This window comes from Poecile atricapillus, chromosome Z (genome assembly GCF_030490865.1).
Source record: "Poecile atricapillus isolate bPoeAtr1 chromosome Z, bPoeAtr1.hap1, whole genome shotgun sequence".
NCBI lineage: Eukaryota > Metazoa > Chordata > Aves > Passeriformes > Paridae > Poecile > Poecile atricapillus.
In genome coordinates this window covers 70,745,289-70,766,188 of record NC_081289.1, presented here as the reverse complement: position 1 = coordinate 70,766,188, position 20,900 = coordinate 70,745,289, and the positions used below count along the sequence as shown (strand labels likewise).

The window sequence follows — 20,900 nt, the reverse complement described above, 5'->3', positions numbered from 1 at the left end:
TAAAGGCAATGTCTAAGTGTTCATGCTCTGCACAGAGAGACACTCTGCATAGCTTTCTCTGCACAGTTCCCATCACTTCCAAACAGAATGGGTATCCAAATCTCCACATAAATAGTTCTAAACTCAGGATCATAGGATCTTTGTTCTCATCATATAACACGCAGGACTGCAATAAAAATACAAAATGAGCAAATGTGGCATACATCAATAATGGGTCAACATTCCATGAAAAAGACAGAGTCCATAAAAACAATTTTATGGTAAAATAGCTTAAATAATAAGATTACCAAGCAGTGACTCTCCAAAGCACTGCAATATATTTCTGCAGACAGATCTTTGTTGCATTCACATGGTATAATTTCAGCCTTTGAAACAGATCTTTTTTTCTCAATAAAAAAACCATGAGAACATGTGGAGACAGGAAGAGTCTAGAAATCCTTATTGATTAACCAGCTCAGTGACTAATGATAATTAATCTGTCTGTTCAGGCTCATTGTGCTGTTGGCACATGGCTGATAAGACTTTTCAGTGAGCTTTTGAGACACTTGTGTTTAATAAGAGAAATGCTACAGACATGACTAAAGCTCAATATATCACCTTGATTTCAACATATACAAGCCTGTCACGTGAGAAGAATTGCTTAGACCCATTACAGACATTTTATTTTTCAAAAGTCTTTGTAAGATGTCAGTATCTTTTTATCTGTCTTCTAATGGTTGTCTAAAAATTCACAGCCTTGCTGATTTAGCTCAGCTTCACAGTATCATCTTTTCACACACTGTCTGCAAAAGCAGAAATAATAATCTTAGTCTTTGTTAAGACTTCCTTCTAGTAATTTCCATCAGTCTTACAATAAAAAAAACAAACCAAGAAGCAAATGCTGCTTGTCTGCTTCTGGGGAATAGAGTCTGGCAAATCTAAATGAATAAAAAGAAGTCCCTTATTCTCGTTCAGAGTAATCTGTGAAGAATATGACCCTTCAGGCTTTATTACAACAGACACCAACTTGGTAACTGGTAATGCAAATCCTTACCTGGGCTCAAAGCTCTTGTCTTTGACAATACACTCTCTCTTTTCTGGTACACTTTTCCATCTCTTGGGATCAGCTAAATCCACCAAGGCATTAGCATTGAGTAGCCCAAACCCAAATCGGCTGTTGACCATCAGTCCTGCTCCATTTTTTTTCCATCCTGGATTTCCAGCCAGTGGATCATATTCTGAGGTCCACACTACCAAGTGTTGCATGTCCCTCCACGTTAGATCTGGGCTGTTTGAAAAATGTTCCTGGTTAAATGTTTCAGGGCTATCTATCATTTTTCTATCAATTATAAGGCTGAAACAGAACATGCTTTGAATGTATATGGCATCTCACTGTTTTATAACACACAGCCTGTTGCACTTGTCCTTGGCAGACATGACTTCTGTGTCCATGAAGAACAGGTGTCTAGCAAGAATAGACCCCAATCCTCCAAAATAATTCAGGCATTTAAAGCTAGCTAGAGATACTAGAATTTCCCATCCATCCTTTTAGGACCTGGATTTTGAAAACTGGGTATTTGGTTCCATCTGTGACTCACTTTACCCTTAAAAATATCTAAGTGTCTTGGCTCATGTCATCAAAGGTGTGTGAAGTAGAAAATGGAGCTGAATCTACACACACAAGTGTTAAACCTATGCACTACTGTCTAAAGTGTTTTCTGTGGAAAAAGTCACTGTCCTTCCCTTTCTTAGCTTCCCCAAGGCCTAAATTCTGACTACCTGCCCTACAGGATACAAACCTGGCTGCTTCCTACCTGCTCTGACAGACAGGCTTTGGCACCTTCCCTTTTATGCCTCATCACTGGCAGAAATTCTTCTGTAAATTGGCTGAGGCTTAGTTTAGGGTTGTGCAGCCTATTGTTAGGCAGGACCTATTAGGGTCCTGCAGCCTATTGTCTTCAAATCATTCTCCTGAATCCATGTACACCCTCACTTTTAGGTGCATCTGACCAGAAATCAGTAAATGCTGTTGCCAATACACAAAATATTTCTGTCATCATGATTTACTCACATTGGTTCTGCTTTTCTAGGAAAGTGTTGGGGCAAATAGCTGCTTATTTTTAGCCATCAGCCTGACCAAGTCTGACTGATAAAAAGTGCTGCTGCATTGTGAGGTAGTGCTTCTTAAAACAGGCATTTTGGGGAAGGTGGTGGGGGTGGTTGAGAGAGAAGAGTTTCAGAGGTGATGCTGTGACAACTTACTTGGCTTCCAGCGCCAGAGCAAAAATTCCTGCTGCCAGAGGTGCAGATGCAGAGGTCCCCGTGTGAGTTTCTGTACACTCATTGTGAAGATCAACACTTGTCTGACAGAAAATAAAACAAAAACAAAAACAAACAAACAAACTCATAAACAGTTGTACATACAGTCATATCCATACTCACAAATGTAACTATGCGTCCCTTACTTGATGCGTATTAATACACTTCTCATCAGCAGAAAAAGTGATGAGTGTTTAAATCTGTTCATATTTCAATCCACTCTTTTTACTTCAACTATAATTTTAGTATCAAAACGTTTCGTGTTGGAACAAAATATTCCCACACTGAATATCTTATTTTAGTCTAAGGTTTCACAATAAGTGTTTCAGGCTTACTGGTGAATCATGAAAACAGATCATTGTGTTGGGCCTAGAACATTCAAAATTACTGCTTACTAGGAAATTACTCATAGGATTAGTATTGGTGTTCTGCTCCGTCTTCAGCAGAACTATAATTTTCAATGAATAAACACGAAACTCGTCAGCCCATGTATCTCAACTATAAAGAGAAGCCACTTAACAAGGACTGATCTCCAGGCTAACTTGGAATGACACTGTTTTAATCTCCATCAGTTCAGTGTATTGTAAAATTAGCATCTACCAGGGCTGGAGAGAAATTACAGGTGTTTCAGCATTATTGTGCCACAGCAATTTTCTTCAGCACAATTAAGAAAAGCACACCAGCTGGTATGTCTGCTTGCTGAGTGTGGAAGGTTTGGAGGCGTTGTTCCTGTCTCTGTCTTAAAAAAGGTAATGGCAAGGTATGGCAGAGGCCCCAACATCACAGGTTTTCTTTTTACTCTGAATCTCTCTTCATTTGCCCTTCGTGAAGAATAGTACCATAAAAAAACCATGCAAGGACCACTTTCATACACAAACAGTGCTCACAAACCACAGACAAATTCAGGATGCTTACTGAACAGAATTGACACAACGATTTTGTTTAACCATCGTTTTAAGGTAGAGGAATACAGGAATACAATCACTTTTTGGATTACAAATCCCTTAAAGTTTCCCGTCAAAAGCACAAAACACATAACACATAACATAAAACAGGCACGCAAAGCCAAGCATTTAAGAGGTTCCATTTATTATTTGCATATATCATACCTTTCTATTTATTTTGAAACTGGTAAAAGCAACTTACAATTCTTTGGTCAGTATAATCCCCGCTGCTGTATGCTGTGGCCAGAGTTGAAGAGCACTTCTCTGCATACCAGGGAGAAAGCCCTTGCTGAGAAGCACTGCTAATGGAGATGGTGTAGATGCTATCAGTGTAACCATCACAGTCACAGTTGTCACCCTGACGACCTCCGTTCCCTGAAGCCCACACGAAAATGGAGCCTTTTCCATTTCGGCCCTAAGGAAAAAAATAAAAAAGGAAATGAATGGTTATAAAAGAGATTTCAGATCTCACAATGTATATTTAACAACTCCTTTCCCCAAAAAGCCTAAATGAGCAAACGTAGAAGAGGAGCAATTTCCATAAGCACTGTAGAAGACAAGAGACAGAATAAATCAGCTGTTTTTGATATGCCACTGCTCACCCTACAGCACAACTCTTAATCTCACTGGCCTAGGTGTAGTGTTCCAGATACAACAGCTTTCCTTGGATTTTCAGGTTAAAAACAGAGTCTGTATTGTCAGTGTCCAATGAGTAAATTTTTCCACATGCTGCTTGATACTCACCATTTCTAGAAAAAATGCCTTTAAAAAAAAAAAAAAAAGGCAAGTTTAGTGGGGTTTATTTAATTTTCCTTTCCTGTACTCACGGAGGTATGGGTTAGGAGTATGAACAAGGGACACTGAATACCCTTCCTTCCCTCACAGATCTGTGGGTCAGCATCACCAGCCTCCAGGCATAGCCATGTAAAATATCACAGCTAGCACAGCAGAAACATGTATTACTATCCAGTCTTACCCCCTACTAGTTCTTCAGAGGAAAGAAATACGTTTTGTGTGACAAACAAAATTTCATGTGTTGTTCATTATTAATATCTTTGCACATATATGTTCATTATTAATATATGCACATTAAATATTCCACAGCAGTTGGAAAGAAATTTTTTTTTCTCGTTCCACTTAGGTGAGATTTGAAGTTATTTATGCAAATGCTAAGATATTTTCACTTAAAACGTTAAAATATTAAAAGCAAAGAGAAATAAGATATACCCTGTGATACAAGTTTTAAATTTGAAAAGAAAAACCACTTCAACTGCGGAAAGTTATATAGTGTATTTGAGAACAAAGGCTGCAGTCCAGAAAAGCACTGGTGTACCCCAACATCTGCTCTGATTTCACTTAGAGCGATGAAAAGAATTCCTTGGTTCTTCAGGTTAAACCTGTGCTTCACTCGAGCAGCAGTGGAAGATCCAGGGATCAGAGCTGTTGTCAATCCAAACACTGGCTGACTTTAAGCAGAATGGAGACCAGACAGACCTTTGCAAAAGGAATCTTGAATCCTGAGAGGCAAATGGGTAAATTTGTTCCCTATTAAAAATAAAGCAAGCTGCAAAAAAAATTGCAATCTCCACCAAAGAACCTGCTTTTTCAGAGTAAGACCAAGGAAAATTTGTTGTCTGATTTTCACCTTTAATTCTCGCTCTGCTCTTGCTACCTGCCTATGGACATAAAACCTGTTACAAACTCTCTCCTCTCAGTCTCCATTATTCCCTCAGAGTATCTTTGTCAGCTATCAGCATTTGAATTGTTCTCTCCTTTTCTCCTCTACCTACTGATGTTAATTGCCCTTTATCCAAAATTGTCTGTTTGCTTGTCCTTCAGGCTATTTCTCTCTTCTCCCCTCTATGATTCAGTTGTTTTCTCTTTTTGAGTACCTGTCCATCTTTAGATATCTTTTCACCTCACTGGCAAGAGCAAGAGTAGTTTACTAATAAATTCATAGCAGGTCTCAGTTTGCACCCTATTTATCATCCAAACAGCTCCAAAGAGTGTAACAAGAAAAAAAAACCCACAAAAATATTGCTCCCAGTACTCTTCACGCATTTGTACTATTATTTATACTATTTTCATTTTAATTGGATCATGACATGCACCAATTTAAAAATTAATGCAATTAGCACAGTACAAGCTCATCCACAGGGTGCTAAAATGCATCACTATTTCACACAGAAAAATATTCATGAAACAGGAATTTTGTATTAAATTTTATGGTCTTTCAGTGCAGAAATCCAATTACTGTTCAATGTAAAACAAGCAGCAGAGAAGGCTGGGTGTAGGGTGAGACAAAGGCAGCAAAATTAAGGATGTAAAAAAAAAAAGCTTATCCATGGAGATTAGCAGCTATAAACCAGTTTAGAAAGCCCTAATGGTGTTTTTTCAAAAGTCCATTCTGGCTGGAAATTTCTCTCACCTGTACTATTAAAATATATCATGTCCATTCAAATATATTTGAGCAAAGATAGCACAAACAATTTTCATTTTTTTTCTCTGGTATCAACCATTTTAAAATTCTCTTCTCTGGCAAAATTTTTGCTTTTTTTTTTTTTTTTCCCCCTGAAGTATCATACCTGGTTTATCCCATACTCGAAAGCCTTCTGTGCCAATCTCCCAGGTCCCTCCACAGTTTTACCATCATCATTAGGGCCCCAGCTTGCACTGTAAATATCCACATGTTCTGGATTGAAACCGATTGAACTGGCCTCAATAGCATCGGTGACTATTCCATCCAGCATTCGTATACCTTCACAGGAAAAAAAAAAAAGAAATAAAAAGAATCAAACTGGATTTACTTTCTGTTCCCTCCTCCTTGTCTTTGTTAACTGGTTTTAATGTTTCCAGTAAAATTAAGCCATAAGTACTGCAACCACAGCCAACTGCTGTTCATGTAAGCAATATTGAGGATAGCTCCTGTCAGTGTAAAAAAGTACAGTTAGGTTTTATTTGCAATGCTCAGTGTTTCTCTACAAACATAAAAAAAAATCAAAACCTTAAAATCCTATTAGCCTCCTATTTATTTCTTTTGCTCCTTCAACAGAGACCCAAGAAGATGATGTCTTGCTTACTGTTCCTGGCTTTTCTTATTGCATTCTCTTTCTTCTCTGTCTTCTCTCTTACATCTGCAACAAAGACTCCTCAAGCTGCTAAAAATGCCACTGAAATTAAATAGGTTTTACCAACATTACTTTTATCTTCAAGAGTTCTAAGAGTTTGAGTTCAAAGGCATAGTTCTGAATGTTCTGACCAAAGCACTTGGCCCCCACATTAAAGGTTTTGCTGTCTCTGCGATGCTGCAATTTCACCAGCTCTTCAATCTCCACCACAGGAAAAAAGTCTCACTGTTCTTCCACTGCCATGTTTTGGTTTTTTCCTACTGTGAGCAATCCAGAGATATTCTTCTCATTAACAATTTATTAGGACCTGCATGATCTAATCTCTTTCAAAGCAAGCCTGATCTCAGTGGTACTTTAAATTCAGGTGCAGACTGTGGTTCATCTGCATCGGATCCTTTGCTGAGCAAAGCCACAGCTCTGCAGTGGGGCTGCTGCCACTGTCCAGTGCTGGAAGACAGCAGAAAAAGCAGAACTCTGGCAAAATCCCCACTCTGGTATGGTGCTAACAGCACCAGCAGCAATATAAGAGCCACAGCAGTCAGGATTCAGCCTATGTTTACAAGCAATAAAAATGTCTGGGTTCCCTTGGATTTGGCTGGTTAGTGCTACAGCAGCTGCACCATTGCTGGCAGTTGGTGAATTATGAGTATTTGTTCTTTAGTATTTTCCACAAAAGAGGGATTTTGCCAAAGCACAGCAGGCAAAATGTAGTAATTCAATTTAAAAAAAAAGTCCAAAAATATCCCAAAATACCCAACAACATAAAACCTCTAACCTTACCCTTGCAGCTCTGTGTTTTTTTCTTTTTTTCTTTCTTTTTAAGCTATTAAGCAAGGGAAAAAAGACTGCAAGCATAATTATTTTCCCAAATGGCTGACCTCTTAATACTCCTAATACTTCAGAGATAAAGCTGAGCTTTATTATTTCATATTCATTACTGCTAAAATAAGACAAAGGAGTTAATCCTCTCTACCACAGTGATACAGCTGCTCCACTATCACTCCAAAGCTGGGAAAAGCACCTGTGCCTCAGGTACTAAATACACCACTTACCCAGGGCCGTCTTAAACTGAGAATGGTTTGATTACTCTTTTTCCTATTGTCTCAGAATTGCTAGATTCTCTCATGACAGCAAAGATCTGCCCCAGGTGAGAGCTTGCAACACATGAGATAGTGGGAATGTAAGGAGTAATGTGCTCATACTTCCCTCAGAAAAAGACAAGTCTGCAGATAAATAATGTAATAAGGAAAAAAATCCAAACAAACCAAGAACAATGACTCCACAGTGATGAAAACTATTCAAGGAAAAAAAACCACTGCCTTGCCTTCCTGATCATCAGAAACCCTGATTGTTCAAGTCAGGTCAGGGATTTGATGACTGCAGTGATATTTCCTTCAGCAGATTCCAATTATGTCCTCTTGCATAGACTATTTTCTATTCTTGCTCCCATCATCAGTCCCACAAAATCAAAAGTGGGCAAAGCCCAAGGTAATTTTGGATGCATATACATGTATCTGCCTGGCAGAAAGCTATTTTTAGTGACACATCACTGTGCACAAATTCTCAGCCCAGTCCTTTGTAAAATGGAGCTTCTAAACCATTTAATTACCATGGCAGCACCATGGAAATATCATAACACTGTGGTACAGTCAGGTATGCATGAAAATACACGTCCTGCTTTATACCAGAGGTGAGCAATCCACATTTCTCAGCTCTACAAAGGCCAGGAGGTGAATGTTAAAGGGCACTGAAAAGGTGTCACTTTGGAAACTGGCTTTAAGAGTATTTTTTGCTTCACACAGCGCACAGAGGAGCCCATGGTACCCACAGCCACAAAGTAATGGAGAAGCTAGTCAGTATTTCACAACAGGGCCAGGCATTGATGTTACTGGAGAGAACATTCAGGACTGCTAAATTCAGTACTTTCACAGGAAACAAACAACAACAAAAAATAATGGAATGTTTTGTTTTAACCCCCAAGACAAAGTTAAACCAACTTATGATGCTGAAAGTTGGAGAACAAGGTATTCCAGATTGCCAGGATTTCTTACCCTAAAGCAGATATTGACTATCAGAGAGAAGGTCCACCTACTGTTGACCACTGGATTTATCCAGTCTGGCAACTGCTACAAGCAAACAGCCACTTAAGGAAGTCATCCTGAACTAATGTCAAGTAGAAGTGTGCAATGTGTCATTTCATGGATTTAAAAATAAATAAAATAAAAAAGAAAAAGGAGAAAAAACAGCCTCTGGAGAAATGAATCCTGTAGAGCTCCGATCATCAAAAAAATCTCTCAGTGTTTAGCCACTCCAAATTTATCTGAATCTTTTGGAGACTTCTCTTATCTTCCTCTGCTCTTTGAACATATTTTTCTTCCACCCCTGTCTTAATCAGTCTGGTCACATCTAACAGCTTACAATTTCTTTCAACTTTTCCATTCTTCCTCCTCCCCCACCCAAGTGTATGCTGCTTGCTGGGTAATGTGGATTGCTGGACTGCTTTTCCTACTGTTATTTCCCTTTTCTAGATAAATTATCCCACACAGATCTGTAGTTTGCATATGCAAATGAGCACAGATCCTATGCAAATAGCTGTGGAAGAACCTCCTCCGTAGATGCAAGAGCCTTAAAATACGGGCACAGTGGGAGTTGAGACGTCTTTGCAGCTTCATCCATTTTGTCTTCCTTTGAAAATCTGATGTCTTCATGTTATGAGTGAGATATTTTATTTAAACAGATCATGACAGCATAATGCATCATGGCAAAGGCAAACTGCAAGGCTGACATCCATGACAGCTCAGTGGAGTAACTGGGATCCGACAAAACACCATGGTGAAATGGTGGGAACGACAGCTATGGGAGTCAATTTCCACTCATCATCCCATTGTTTAAAAGGAAAGAGAGGGAATAATGAAAAAAGTGGGACTGTAAAAATAACTTCCTCTGAGCTAAGTACCATTTGCAATGGGATACTTGCATCATGATTATTTCACAAACAACCAACAGATTGAGCCATTGATTAAAAAACAAACAACTATATTGATTGGTGGGCAAAAAATACTCCACTTGTTTTCAAATTTAACATATGGTTACTAGACACTAGAGAAGGAAGTTGTTGGAACAAAAAGGACAGTAGTTTGCATAACTTGACTGACATGACCTTTCAAATGTGATTGTGTTAAAGGAAACAATATGCTAAATTATGGATGGGTAAAATTTTGTGTACTCCTTTCACTCTACTCAATCCCTCTCCTCCCCTGGATAAGCAATAATAAGTAATTAGCCCTTCATTCCTTACAAGATGTCTTAACTCTAGGTAAATTATAAGTTGTTGCTATTATTTTTGTTGATGTTGTTAATATTTTTATTGTTTTAAATATTATTAACATTATGATAACTAGTTTTATTATGATTATCATAATCATCCTCACCCCTGCCTATTCTGTTGCTGCTGTTGTTATATATTCTATCTATCTATCTATCTATCTATCTATCTATCTATCTATCTATCTATTCATGACCAAATTCCAGACTTTATTAAAGAAATCCTGTCATATACAGGCATCACTCAGCACTGTTGCCAGACAGGATTTTGAAGTTTATAATACTGCAAGATAAATGTTTTCTGAGAATGACCAATCATTCATATTTCAGATTAATGGTATCTGGCAACACTCTGTATCTGTCTCGTTTCCATTCATATTAGACATCTAATTATTTTTGTTTCCTTACCTCCAACCCTGGAGTTGTAGGCTACTCCAACTCCACATTTTCTGTTGTTGGCTTGCATGGCAATTTCTCCTGCACACCGTGTCCCATGCCTGAATGAATACAGCAAGAATAAAGAACACATCATAACAGCTTTGCTGTTTATTATACAGAAAGACTTGTCAAGGACCTTGATTTGTTTGAATTCTTCCTTTCAATAGATGAAATGCAGCTATTGAAAAGCTTTTGAGTTGTAGCTACATGATACAAAAATACTTATTTCACCTAAACTTCATTAAATATAATTTTGCCTATTTAATGCTCAAAGGAACATTTTCATGAGATGATAAATACTTTTCTTAATCTCACTGTAGATACCAGTATTTTTGTACAGTGAAAAAGTGGCATAAAATTATGGGGCTAAGAAGTTGTCTTCAGACAGAAATATGATACAAATATTTTTTAATCACACGTTTAGAAACCTTTTTTCTAAATGACTGCATTTATTTAGGATTCCAGAAAGTGAGTCTTTAAAGTATCCCCATTGCTATTTTTTTCTTGTAACAGAAGATTTTCTGTGCAATTTTTTTTTATTTTTTTTTTCCCCACAGGTGATTCTAATTCCTCAATACAGAAAACTTTCCGATAAGTCTCAAGGTAAAAGTGTTGTATTATGTAATGCTACAGCTTGTTATTCAGTGACATGTTTCAGCACTTCTGGGCTGAATTCCATTGACTTATTAATAAAGATTAGAGGCAATACAGGTAGATTTAAGATATAATGACATCATAACAAGAGGATAATGGCTTCTCTCTCTAAAATAATACTGTAACAAAGTAAAAATGCCATTTTTCAAATGTCTTTCTCATGGGTTTTTCATCCTCAGACTGATTTTTCTTTTTTTTCCCTCATACAATGATTTGTGTTGTAAATGCTTCTGTACTGTCTGATAGGAAACAGGGAACCAATGCATCAGTTTCTTGCTATCTGTACTGAGTAGTGGCATCCTAATTTGTTTAAAAAATTGACTATTTTAGGTACCAGCTTCTAAGGAGGTCCCTCCTGTTCTCTTTCTTATGGACAAAATCCGTAACTGGGCTATGATGGATGTGCCCAGGTCTAACAGACCCATCAAGAGACTTTTTTTTTTTTTTTTTTTTTTTAAATTCCCAGTGCAAAGCAGAGAATTGATGTAAAAATATACTTTGGAAGGTATCATTCCAGAAACACACAGAGACACATGAATAGATCATTCCCTTCATCTTGCAGAAACACATCAGCCCCTTACATGTACAAAGACATGAAGAAATTCAGGACATCACAGGGAGATTACAGTTATGAAATGCTTCATCTGGGAATTTTCAGTGCTTATGCTAATGTTATACGAGAATGCTCTTGCAAACTGGAATACAGGAGGCTCCTTCTGGATTTCCAACAGTGCTTCTTAACACTGAGGCAAACTGAGCACCACCACAGGTTGTCCTGGGAGGTTGTGGCCTCTCCCTCCTTGAAAGTATACAAAAGCCATCCTCATCATCCTGTGCAGCAGGCTTTAAAGTTGCTCCTTGTGCAGATGACCTCCAGAAGTCCCTTCCAAGCTCAGCCATCCAGCAATTCTGTTACACAAACTTTTCCTCTTATAAAATAATTGCCACAGGGGACATACACAGAAATTTCTCCACTTGTATCTTCTAACAGAAACTAACAGTGTAATGTTTTGTTCTCTTCAGACAGCTATGAACCTACTCACTTGTTTTCATTTGTTGGGTCATATCTAGGAAAGGGATCATGATCATTGTCATTGAAATCATAACTTGCCTTTGGGTCCTACATGTGAAAAAAGAAAAGCAGAATTAATTCAGACAACTAGGAAAGACATTTCTAAGTTGCTTACAAAATGGGTTCTGGAGTCTGTATTTATTTACTTCATATGCCTCATATAGGCAGCAATCAAGCTGGTAGAATTTGATGGCCATTAACAATTCCATAACTATTTCATGGAGCTTTAATAATTTAGCATTAAACCACTACATACAAATGTGTCTGGGAACTAAATCTACTGAAGGAAAAACAAAACAACAAAATATCCACCCTGCTACCATTGCTAAGTGACATTCTGCTTCCTGTGACACAGACCAGGTTTCAAATCATGCCTAAGGCAAATATTTCAGTCTCTGTACTGCAGGAGCTGACTTACAGAACACACAATGAGCTGGGGGAGAGTGTCTGTTTATCAAATTTACAACTGATTAATATATTCCATAGCATTCTAATGCTCAAACTTACATAGTTAGCATAGATGTCAGTGTGATTCCACTCCAGTCCATCATCTAGGACTGTGATGACAACTCCCTTGCCTGTAAATCCTTTCTGCCACACAGGAATAACATGGAGATCCAGTTTGGGCAGGGAAGGAGTAATTCTTGTATCTTGCTGTAGGACAGAGGTGGTTAAAATATATCAACATTTTATCCATTTCTACTAAACAGGTCCAAAGTCATATTTTATAGATGCTGTGAACAATCTCGGCTTTAACTTCTGTATTTTGCTTAAATTTTGCAAATACAAAACAAAAATGAGCTTCATCAAATACTTGCGGCGCTGACAGATTTACCCCACTGCCTGAATATCCCTGAAGACAACTTCTGAACAAAAAACATCTTGTATTTTTGGTAAGTAGGCAGCAGAAACTGAAGGGAGTGGTGGGGATGCACCAATGGACCTTGGAACACTGGGTTAATAATCAGACCTGATAATGTTTGTTTTTTCCATCTGATGAGGAGCCAAGACAGTGCCTGCAGTGCAGTGAGTTGGATTTCCTCCAAGTGTATTTCCTCCTTGGATGTTAAAGTTAGCCAGAGCAAAATAATTAATGGGTAAAACAATTAAGGTAGTTGTTTGGTTGGGAACAACCATGTTGAGTCACAATTTTCTCTTTACTACCCTCATTGCTGTTCCTCTGGTAAATCAGCTGGAAGTATGAATCATGTATAGCCTTCTCTTCTGCAGCAAGTTTTTTGAAGAGTATCTCCTAAATGGGTCATTTTCCCTCCTATAATACTAAATGATCAGAACATACATCTAATTTAGAAAACATGCTTGCAGCCCCCATAAAGGCACAGATGTAAAAAGAAGCACTTTCTTTCTGTTTCTCTGTGCACAATTACATTAGCTGACAGCAGGTTTGTTTATGTCTTTGTTTCCAAAGAGATACTGCATAAAATACAAGGCTTAGGAAAATAATTTTGTTATAACGATGAAATTTCTTTCATTTTTTCTCCCTATACCTGACTGCTTCCATTTAGGAAATTATTTGAGATTTCAAGCTTCGTTCTCTTGAATCCATATAAAAATAATATTTTTTCCCTGGTGATGTGTGGGGGTACACTGGAGCTAAAATTGTTGCCATCAATTCATAAAAATAAGGTAATAGTTATTCACTACAAGGCAAAAGCCATATTTTGGAAGAAAATATATAACACATTTACACATTTAATCAGAAAAATTCAATGTGCATTGTGAGCAAGGGTAAATAGCATAGTTTTGTTTCTCATATGTGAAAACTAGAGGGAAAAGTAGTGAAAACCATAAATAGGTGGAAAAAGGAACTACATCTCTGGAACAGAAGAACATTGTCAGGTTTTGGTTTTTTTCCCCAGACTGCTTTTATGAATCCTGCATGTGTCTGTGTACTTGTCTAATACAGACATCTTGGAAATATCCTGCTTTTTTGGATACAGACAAGGAAGCAAAGAGAGATTTTGCTTCAAAGAAAAGCTAAATTCTTACAGATAACAATGTTTTTCTGTTTGAAAAACTCTGCAGGAATCTTCATGGAAATTTTTTATGCTACGTGGTTTACGATTTACCTTCCTTGGCTCAAATGAAGGAAAGCAGCCTAGAGTTTGGTATGATTTCTCTAGGATGAACTCAGGAAAAGTATTTCCAGCCACTCAGGCCCCATTTGTGCTTGACCTTTCTCTTTGATTTGTTATACCTGCCTTTAATCCCATCCCTAGTCTGAGTGAAAGCAATGAATCCTAAACTGAAGGTACAGCTAGATGCACAACAGAAAAACAGGCTCCTGGAAGAAACCATGTAAAATCTAAATTATCAACTGTATTTCTCAATTGGCACATGCAGACAGAAACAATGGAGCCCTGGAAATATTTTTTCCTGAGGTTTTGAGCATGTGATGGAGCTTTAGAGACTCTCTAATATATCAATCCTAGTCCAGGTGGCTGAAGGTGCTTGTCACATGCATGCAGATGCTTCTGTTTTCATCTGGTATATATAGTCTTCACTACCAATTTTAATAAAGAAATACATGGCCAGCTTCAGATATGGTAATGGACTTCTTACACGAAAACAGCAAATATTTTAAAATCATCATTAAAGTGGATTTTACCAGTTATGAATTTGTGAAATCACTCCCCCCCGCCCCCCATACTAAACAGCAGCTGAATTGGCATCTAGAATCTTTGTTGAAGCAACACAGAAGACAGAAGGTTTCCTGAAAATGTTATGCACAGAAATCACTCATTTTTACAGCTGACACTGTAAAACGAGAGGGACTCTTCATTTATTCCCTTCAGTGCAATCACTCCGATACTGATAAAATAATGCAGCTGATGGCACAGCCACCTTCCCCAGCTCCACAAGGCAATAAAGTCTTACCAGATACCACTGCTGATTCCACATGGGGTCGTTGAAAAGACTTTCTGCTGAGTCTCTCACTGAGGCACGCTTGGTTCGTTTTTTTTCATACTGCTGCTCTGCCCATGATACCTACAATTATTTGTAAAAATATGACAAGTGAACCTCTTTAATTTGGGTCTTTCTCAACCTAGAGTATAAAGGTATAACCTAGAGTATAAGTATTTTGTCACACTGAGAAATTTTGGTGCCTGAAGCAAAATAAGGAGCATTTGTTACAGAAAAGAAGATTATTTAAACAGTAGTACAGTGAGATTTAGGGAGGAGAACTTGGTGAAATCATAATACTGTAGAATCAATTAACAGAAAATCACATTAATAAAAAACTCCTGTGAGTGACACAAGGCGGGTTTTCACATCAAGTAATACCGTGTAGTATGGCTAGAAGGTCATCTAAGCAATGGTGCTTACTGAAACAAGGAAAACCACGGCCTGCTTCTTTCTGCTACTTATCTTTTATTAACTCTCTATTGGGAGTGAAAAAGAAGGAAGAAAGATTATATCTGGCTTCAGTCTAGCAATCATATCCATGCTGTTACTCACAGACCAGCTGGACCTCCAAATCTCCTTCCTAGCAGTGTTTTGAAGAGTGGTCAATTAGCAAGCAATGAATATTAGACTAACCTCATCACTGGCATAATTCCACTTAAGGCAACTAGAAGCCAAAATGCTTCAGCATGCTTTGATAAAGCATCAAACGAGCCTCTGTGCACAGACACAGCAGTCTCTAAGGCACTAGGTTGTATTTTAAGTGTGTATCACCCTTGAATGTATTACTGAACCCAGTTCAAATGACATCCTGATGATGATGCCTCTCTCTGTGCTGTGTGCTCCTTTTGGAAAGGGAATAAAACATTATTCATAGTTGATCCTTGTATGGTCACTTTGATGCAGACATGGTTGGTCCTTTTCATCCCAAATTCCAAGCAGGAAAAGCAAACTCAGGTTTGGTAAGATTGCCAAGATCCTGTGACAAGCCTTACATGCAGGGTGCTTTGGGTCTAATCTTTTACTTTCAAGCTGTGAATAGATTCCATTCCTTTTATCTACTGTGATTGAACAGCTTTGTGATCCTGACATCTATCGTCACGTATGGGATAATAATGACTCAGAAGTTATGATTAAAATGAGTGATTTGATTAAAATGCAATTTTCTAATGAAAGCCTAATGAAAATTCACCACAAGAACATAAATCCTTTAAAATGGTAGCTGCATTAGGCATGTTTGTGATTCTCTTTGTTATGTATTTAGTCCTAAAGCCGCTACAAACCTTGGTCGTAGAAGATGAATATACCCATAAAAGCATAGGTATTTTAAACTGCCCTTCATATCTCAGGCCATACATACCTGTGCACACGTCGAAACAATTACCTCTATCTCTCTTCCCTCCCCACAGCAAAGCTTGACCTCTTCACCACCCAACAGTAATTAGCAATTAAAAACTTCCATGCTCGTTATTTTTTTTCATGGTGAGCAAGTGCACTGAAGGGAAATGAGCTGAAACTCCCAAGCACATATGTCAGGCAAACCAGCCAAATGTTTGTCACTCAGCAGCTGGATGAGGTTCCAACCATCCATCTCCAGCAAAAGCTAAAGGCCCCATGCCAAATCTCCAATCACTGATACATAAAGCAGTAAAAAACCATCTCAACTCAAGTTTACTTGCAAGAGAGTAGATTTGGAAACTAGTGCAAATACTAGAAGAAGTTAGGTAACCGGATAATTATATCCCTTTAATGTATTCACAGCCTTTATCTGTTTTACAAAAACACTATAGGAAGCAGATAAATACTCAGATTAGAGCCAAGTTTTACCACAGCCTTCACACGTAACATACCGTGAAATTCATGAAGGTGTTATACAAACAAAAACAGGATTCCCTTTTCTCTCCCTTTTTAAAGGTTGACTCTAAATCTTTTTAACTAGGCTGCTGCTGAACAAGAGCAGCTCTTTAGAGCAAAGGTCCCTGTGCAGCTAAACAGTGTTACATGATTGCTTTGTGTTTATACACTTACATAATGCATAATTACACCTCATTTATTCACAGAGTTAATTTGCATACTGGATGGTAAATCAAATGGAAATTGGAGTAAATTTAGCAAATCACCTGCAGCACTTTGAACCTAAGAATGCAAGGATGCAATAATGTCTGGTGGCAACATAAGACAATCACTTCCATTCTGCTAGGATTTTAGAATGTGATGTGTTGAACACTCTCATTCTTCTCCACGTAAAGACTGCACCCAAAACTCTGATCCTGAGCATCATACTACAATGTATGACATCTTGTCATTTTATGTAGGCATAAATTGGAACTAGTTTAGACTGAATCTGCAGGTTTGAACATTCCCAAGTTAGGATTATTTCAACTTTAACTGTTAAACCAGCTCCTGTTTGCAAGGAAATAGATGATACTATACAGTTTTAAAATAAAACAGGCAAAACAAACACTCTGTCTTGCCACACAGAATATTTCCTCCTAGTTGACATTTGCATCTAAAACCTCCAGATAGAAGATTACTCATTCTGAAGTGAATTGTCCTTATATGATAATTTGCTCATTTTGACAACTAGGTTACTTCATCGTTTGGACAGCTCATATTGTCACAATGATTGCTGCAACAATGTTGATCTTAAAATCAAATGTTGTTGTTGTGACATTTCCCAGAAAACAGTTTGTAAGAGAGGCTGACAGCTTTCTGGTCTGCTCTTTAAATTTGTCATGCACCCCAGTTTTTCATTATGCTTACACAGAGAAGTGCTGCTCTCTGAAATAAAGCCAGACAAACAAGGAGTCTGCTTCACCAGTGGGTCGTACCTTGGCTCCCCAGTTTGCCTGTTCTCTGATTGCAGTGGCATATCATTGTAACAAAAGACTGCAGCTCTGGAATGTCTGATGGATCCTTTGAGAAGGGATTTTAGCTTGTTGTAGAAGCCAATCCAGCAGAACCTCAGCCCTTTTTTCCTACTTCTTTTTTTTTTACTTAATATTCAGTCACTTTAAATCAAACCTAATTCAGATGGTAATTGCACAGACATGGCCTAATTAAACTTAGTGTATCTATGGATTTTTACTTTGAATCCAGCCCCTTGGTTCCCTGTTCACATTTGCATCAGTGGCACATCAACATCTGAAATTCTGGTGCTGCATATTCTAAATCTTAATTTGGAAAGCTCTTGTAAAAATATGTGGTAAGGGAGGGTCATATTCTGCCTGTGAATGACAGAATAGTTAAGTATTATTCAGCACAAGTATAGCTGAATATATTAGACTTGCAAAATGAGGAAGGCCTGCCTGTGACCTCCTTACAAAGCTAGCAGTAAGGAGACAGAATAAAATAAATAAATAAATAAATAAATAATTAACACTTACCCGCTCATCATCAGAAAGTCTCTTAGTGATATGAATAGCACTTCTTCGGGACCGTCTTGGGTGGGTCTTATGTCTGAATAAGTAGTGGTTTTTCAGGGATCCAATCTGTAAAACACAGGCATGCTTTAATTATTAGGAGGTATCTCCCCACTGTGAACAAGTACCAACAATAAAAACATGAAAGAATTCACATTGCCTGAAAGACAAAAGAGAAAGAAACTAGCCTCTAGATATTTTAATCCAAACAAGGAAGCACTCTTCAAGTAACAAGTGCTTCTCTCAGCCTGTGTGCTGCTGAAAGAAGCTGGAGGAGTAATTTCATTTGGACTACTCCAGTGCAGTCATTACTGCTACAGTACCCAAGTTACACAGCACCTGTACTAGTGACCACTACACTCATGGACACACCTTGGCACTGACACATTTCAGTGGGCAGGTCGTGCACCGGTTTTATCTGCTTTTCCCGGGTTTCAGCTGGGCAGGTGTGAAAACCTTTGCACGGTTTCAGAAACCTCACTGCGGGGCTGGGTTGCACAGGCACCCACTGTAGCAGCATTTTCACTTGCTCGGCAGCCAGCCACCGGGCAAGCCAGGTGCACCCCGCTGATTCTGAGCACCCCGCTCCCCTAAGGATGGGCTCTTTGGCAGCTCTGGGGGCAAATGTACTGGCTACAAAAGCAGAAGGACTAAACCCTCAGAGGCGGGATCACACCTATGGGTTTGGGAGTGCGGAGAACAAGCCGTGCCCTAACGCGGGGATGGGCAGGCGGACTGAGGACAGCACGGAGGGGAGCTGACCGCGACCCCGACCACGGGGCCGGGCCGGGGGCAGCAGGGTCCCAGCGCTGGGGGACACCGTGCCCGGCACAGGACCCTCGCCGGGAGGTGAGACGAAGCTGCTCCCTCACGGCGGTTACTCATCCCTGACAACGCTGACGTCACGGCATCCCAAAAAAGCGCCCGAGGGATGGTTGGAGAGAAGCCCCACGATGGCGATGGAGCCGGCAGGGAGGGAGGCGGCGTGGGGCCGCAGCTGGGACCGCCCGCACCCCCCTCCTCCTGCCCGGACTGCCGGGGGAGAGCCGGGAGCTCTGCCCGGTCCCCTGTGGCACGGCGCGGTGCCCGGCCGGTCTCCCCAGGGAGAGCGGGGAGCCCTGTCTGACTCTGTCCGGTCTTGAGGGAGAGCAGCTGCCCTTCCTGGACGCCTCCAGGGAGAGCCGGACCCCCCGCCCGACCCAGCCCAGCCCCGCCAAGGAGAACGGGAGCGCCCTGCCCGTTCCCGTCAAGGAGAGCCCGAGGTCCCCGCCCTGTCCCCTGGGGAAGAGCCGAGTCTGCCTGCCCCGTCCCCTCTGAAATAGCCGTCCCTGGCCGGGCGCCAGGAGCGGACCCGGACCCTGGCAGGCTGCGGTGTGGACCGGGAGCTGTAAACTCCCCCGAGCCCCGCGGGCGGCAGCCGGGCACAAGTTTGAGGGAGAAGGGACGGAAGGAGCCTCGCGGGGTGGGGAAGGAGCCCCGTCGCGGAGCATCCCGCGGGATGCACGGCAGCGGCTGTCCCCCGCCCGGCCGTACCTGCCCCACCAGGTCGTAGTCCAGCTCGTCCGCAATAGCTCTGGCAGCGTCGGGGCCGGCCGGGATCTCGGCTGCCCACTCGTTGAGGAAGAGCCTTCCGGCGCTGCCTCCTCGGGGCAGGGACCAGGCTGCCAGGAGTACGGCCAGGGCCGCGCACCGGCCGGCCCAGCGCCGCCCGGCCATGGCCGCGGGACGCGGGAGGGATGCGGGCGGGATGCGGGCGGGATGCGGGCGGGATGCGGCGCCGCGTTGCTACGCGATAGCGCGGAGCGGAGCCCTGCCTGCCTGCCTGCCGGCGCGGCTGCCCGAGGCTCACAGACCCTCCGGAGCCGGAATGGAAATGAGTGTTTACACGTCAAAACGACGACAGCCATCCTGACGTCAAGTGTACCTGGCCCCCGAGCCGGGGGAGGTGATTCCCGGGGGGGCGCGGAAGCGAGCGGGATGGAGGCGGGGGCGCGGGGGCGAAGCCAGGCGGGTCCCGGGGGACGGGGAGGGGATGGCGGGGGTGGCGGCGGCTCGGCGGGACGGGGGACGGGGGATCTGGTCCCCGAGGGTCGTGGGCCGCCGGGCCGGTGGCGGTGTGCGATCGTTCCTATTACCGCAGGTGATGGGTAAGACCGAGCCCGAGGTGAGGCAGGAGCGCGGATCCCGCCCGCCCCTCGCACCCATCCCGTCCCGGGTGGGTTTTCCGACCCCAGCCCGCGTTCCCTCTCGCCTCGGTGCGAGGGCAGAGCGAGGCGAGCCCAGCATTTTTTGTTCAATTTGGTTTCTAAGCGGGGACCCACTGGGCGGCACAGCACGATTACAGCGCAGTGTCCCCCGACACCTCTGACACACCACAGAGGCGCTGCTTTAATGGGAACCCTGCCCACCCTGATGATGGTGGGCAAATATGTTTATCCTCAAGAACAGCTACTAATTTTGTACAGTTTCTCATTTAAAAATAATTTCAATCGCACCTGGTGGTCTGCACATTGTAGTTTTTCCGCAATTGCTTCAATTTGTTTAACACTTATTTTCACATTTTCATTTTGCATTTGCATTTCCCCAGCTCCTTCAGTTTTATCTAACTTTCCCTCTACCACTTCATTGTATTTTCACCTACTAGAAAATGATTCTAAAAGTTTCCTAATGTTTTCTAAATGCCTTTGCCTCAGAA

At 41.0% G+C, this 20,900-nt stretch overlaps 1 protein-coding gene across 1 annotated transcript in view; it reads right to left on the bottom strand.

Annotated features, from left to right (window-relative positions):
• Nucleotides 1-20,052, bottom strand: part of PCSK1 (proprotein convertase subtilisin/kexin type 1) — a 28,173-nt gene extending 8,121 nt beyond the window's left edge. Inside the window, exons 1-10 of the mRNA XM_058865399.1 lie at nt 19,739-20,052; nt 18,170-18,274; nt 14,757-14,867; nt 12,366-12,512; nt 11,830-11,906; nt 10,103-10,191; nt 5,828-6,000; nt 3,445-3,657; nt 2,242-2,342; nt 1,034-1,267 (exon numbers count right to left, since the gene is read on the bottom strand). Coding sequence (XP_058721382.1) covers nt 1,034-1,267; nt 2,242-2,342; nt 3,445-3,657; nt 5,828-6,000; nt 10,103-10,191; nt 11,830-11,906; nt 12,366-12,512; nt 14,757-14,867; nt 18,170-18,274; nt 19,739-19,921 — 1,433 coding nt within the window. The 5' untranslated portion in view covers nt 19,922-20,052. The remainder of the gene's footprint in view (nt 1-1,033; nt 1,268-2,241; nt 2,343-3,444; nt 3,658-5,827; nt 6,001-10,102; nt 10,192-11,829; nt 11,907-12,365; nt 12,513-14,756; nt 14,868-18,169; nt 18,275-19,738) is intronic.
• Between the last annotated feature and the right edge of the window lie 848 nt (nt 20,053-20,900).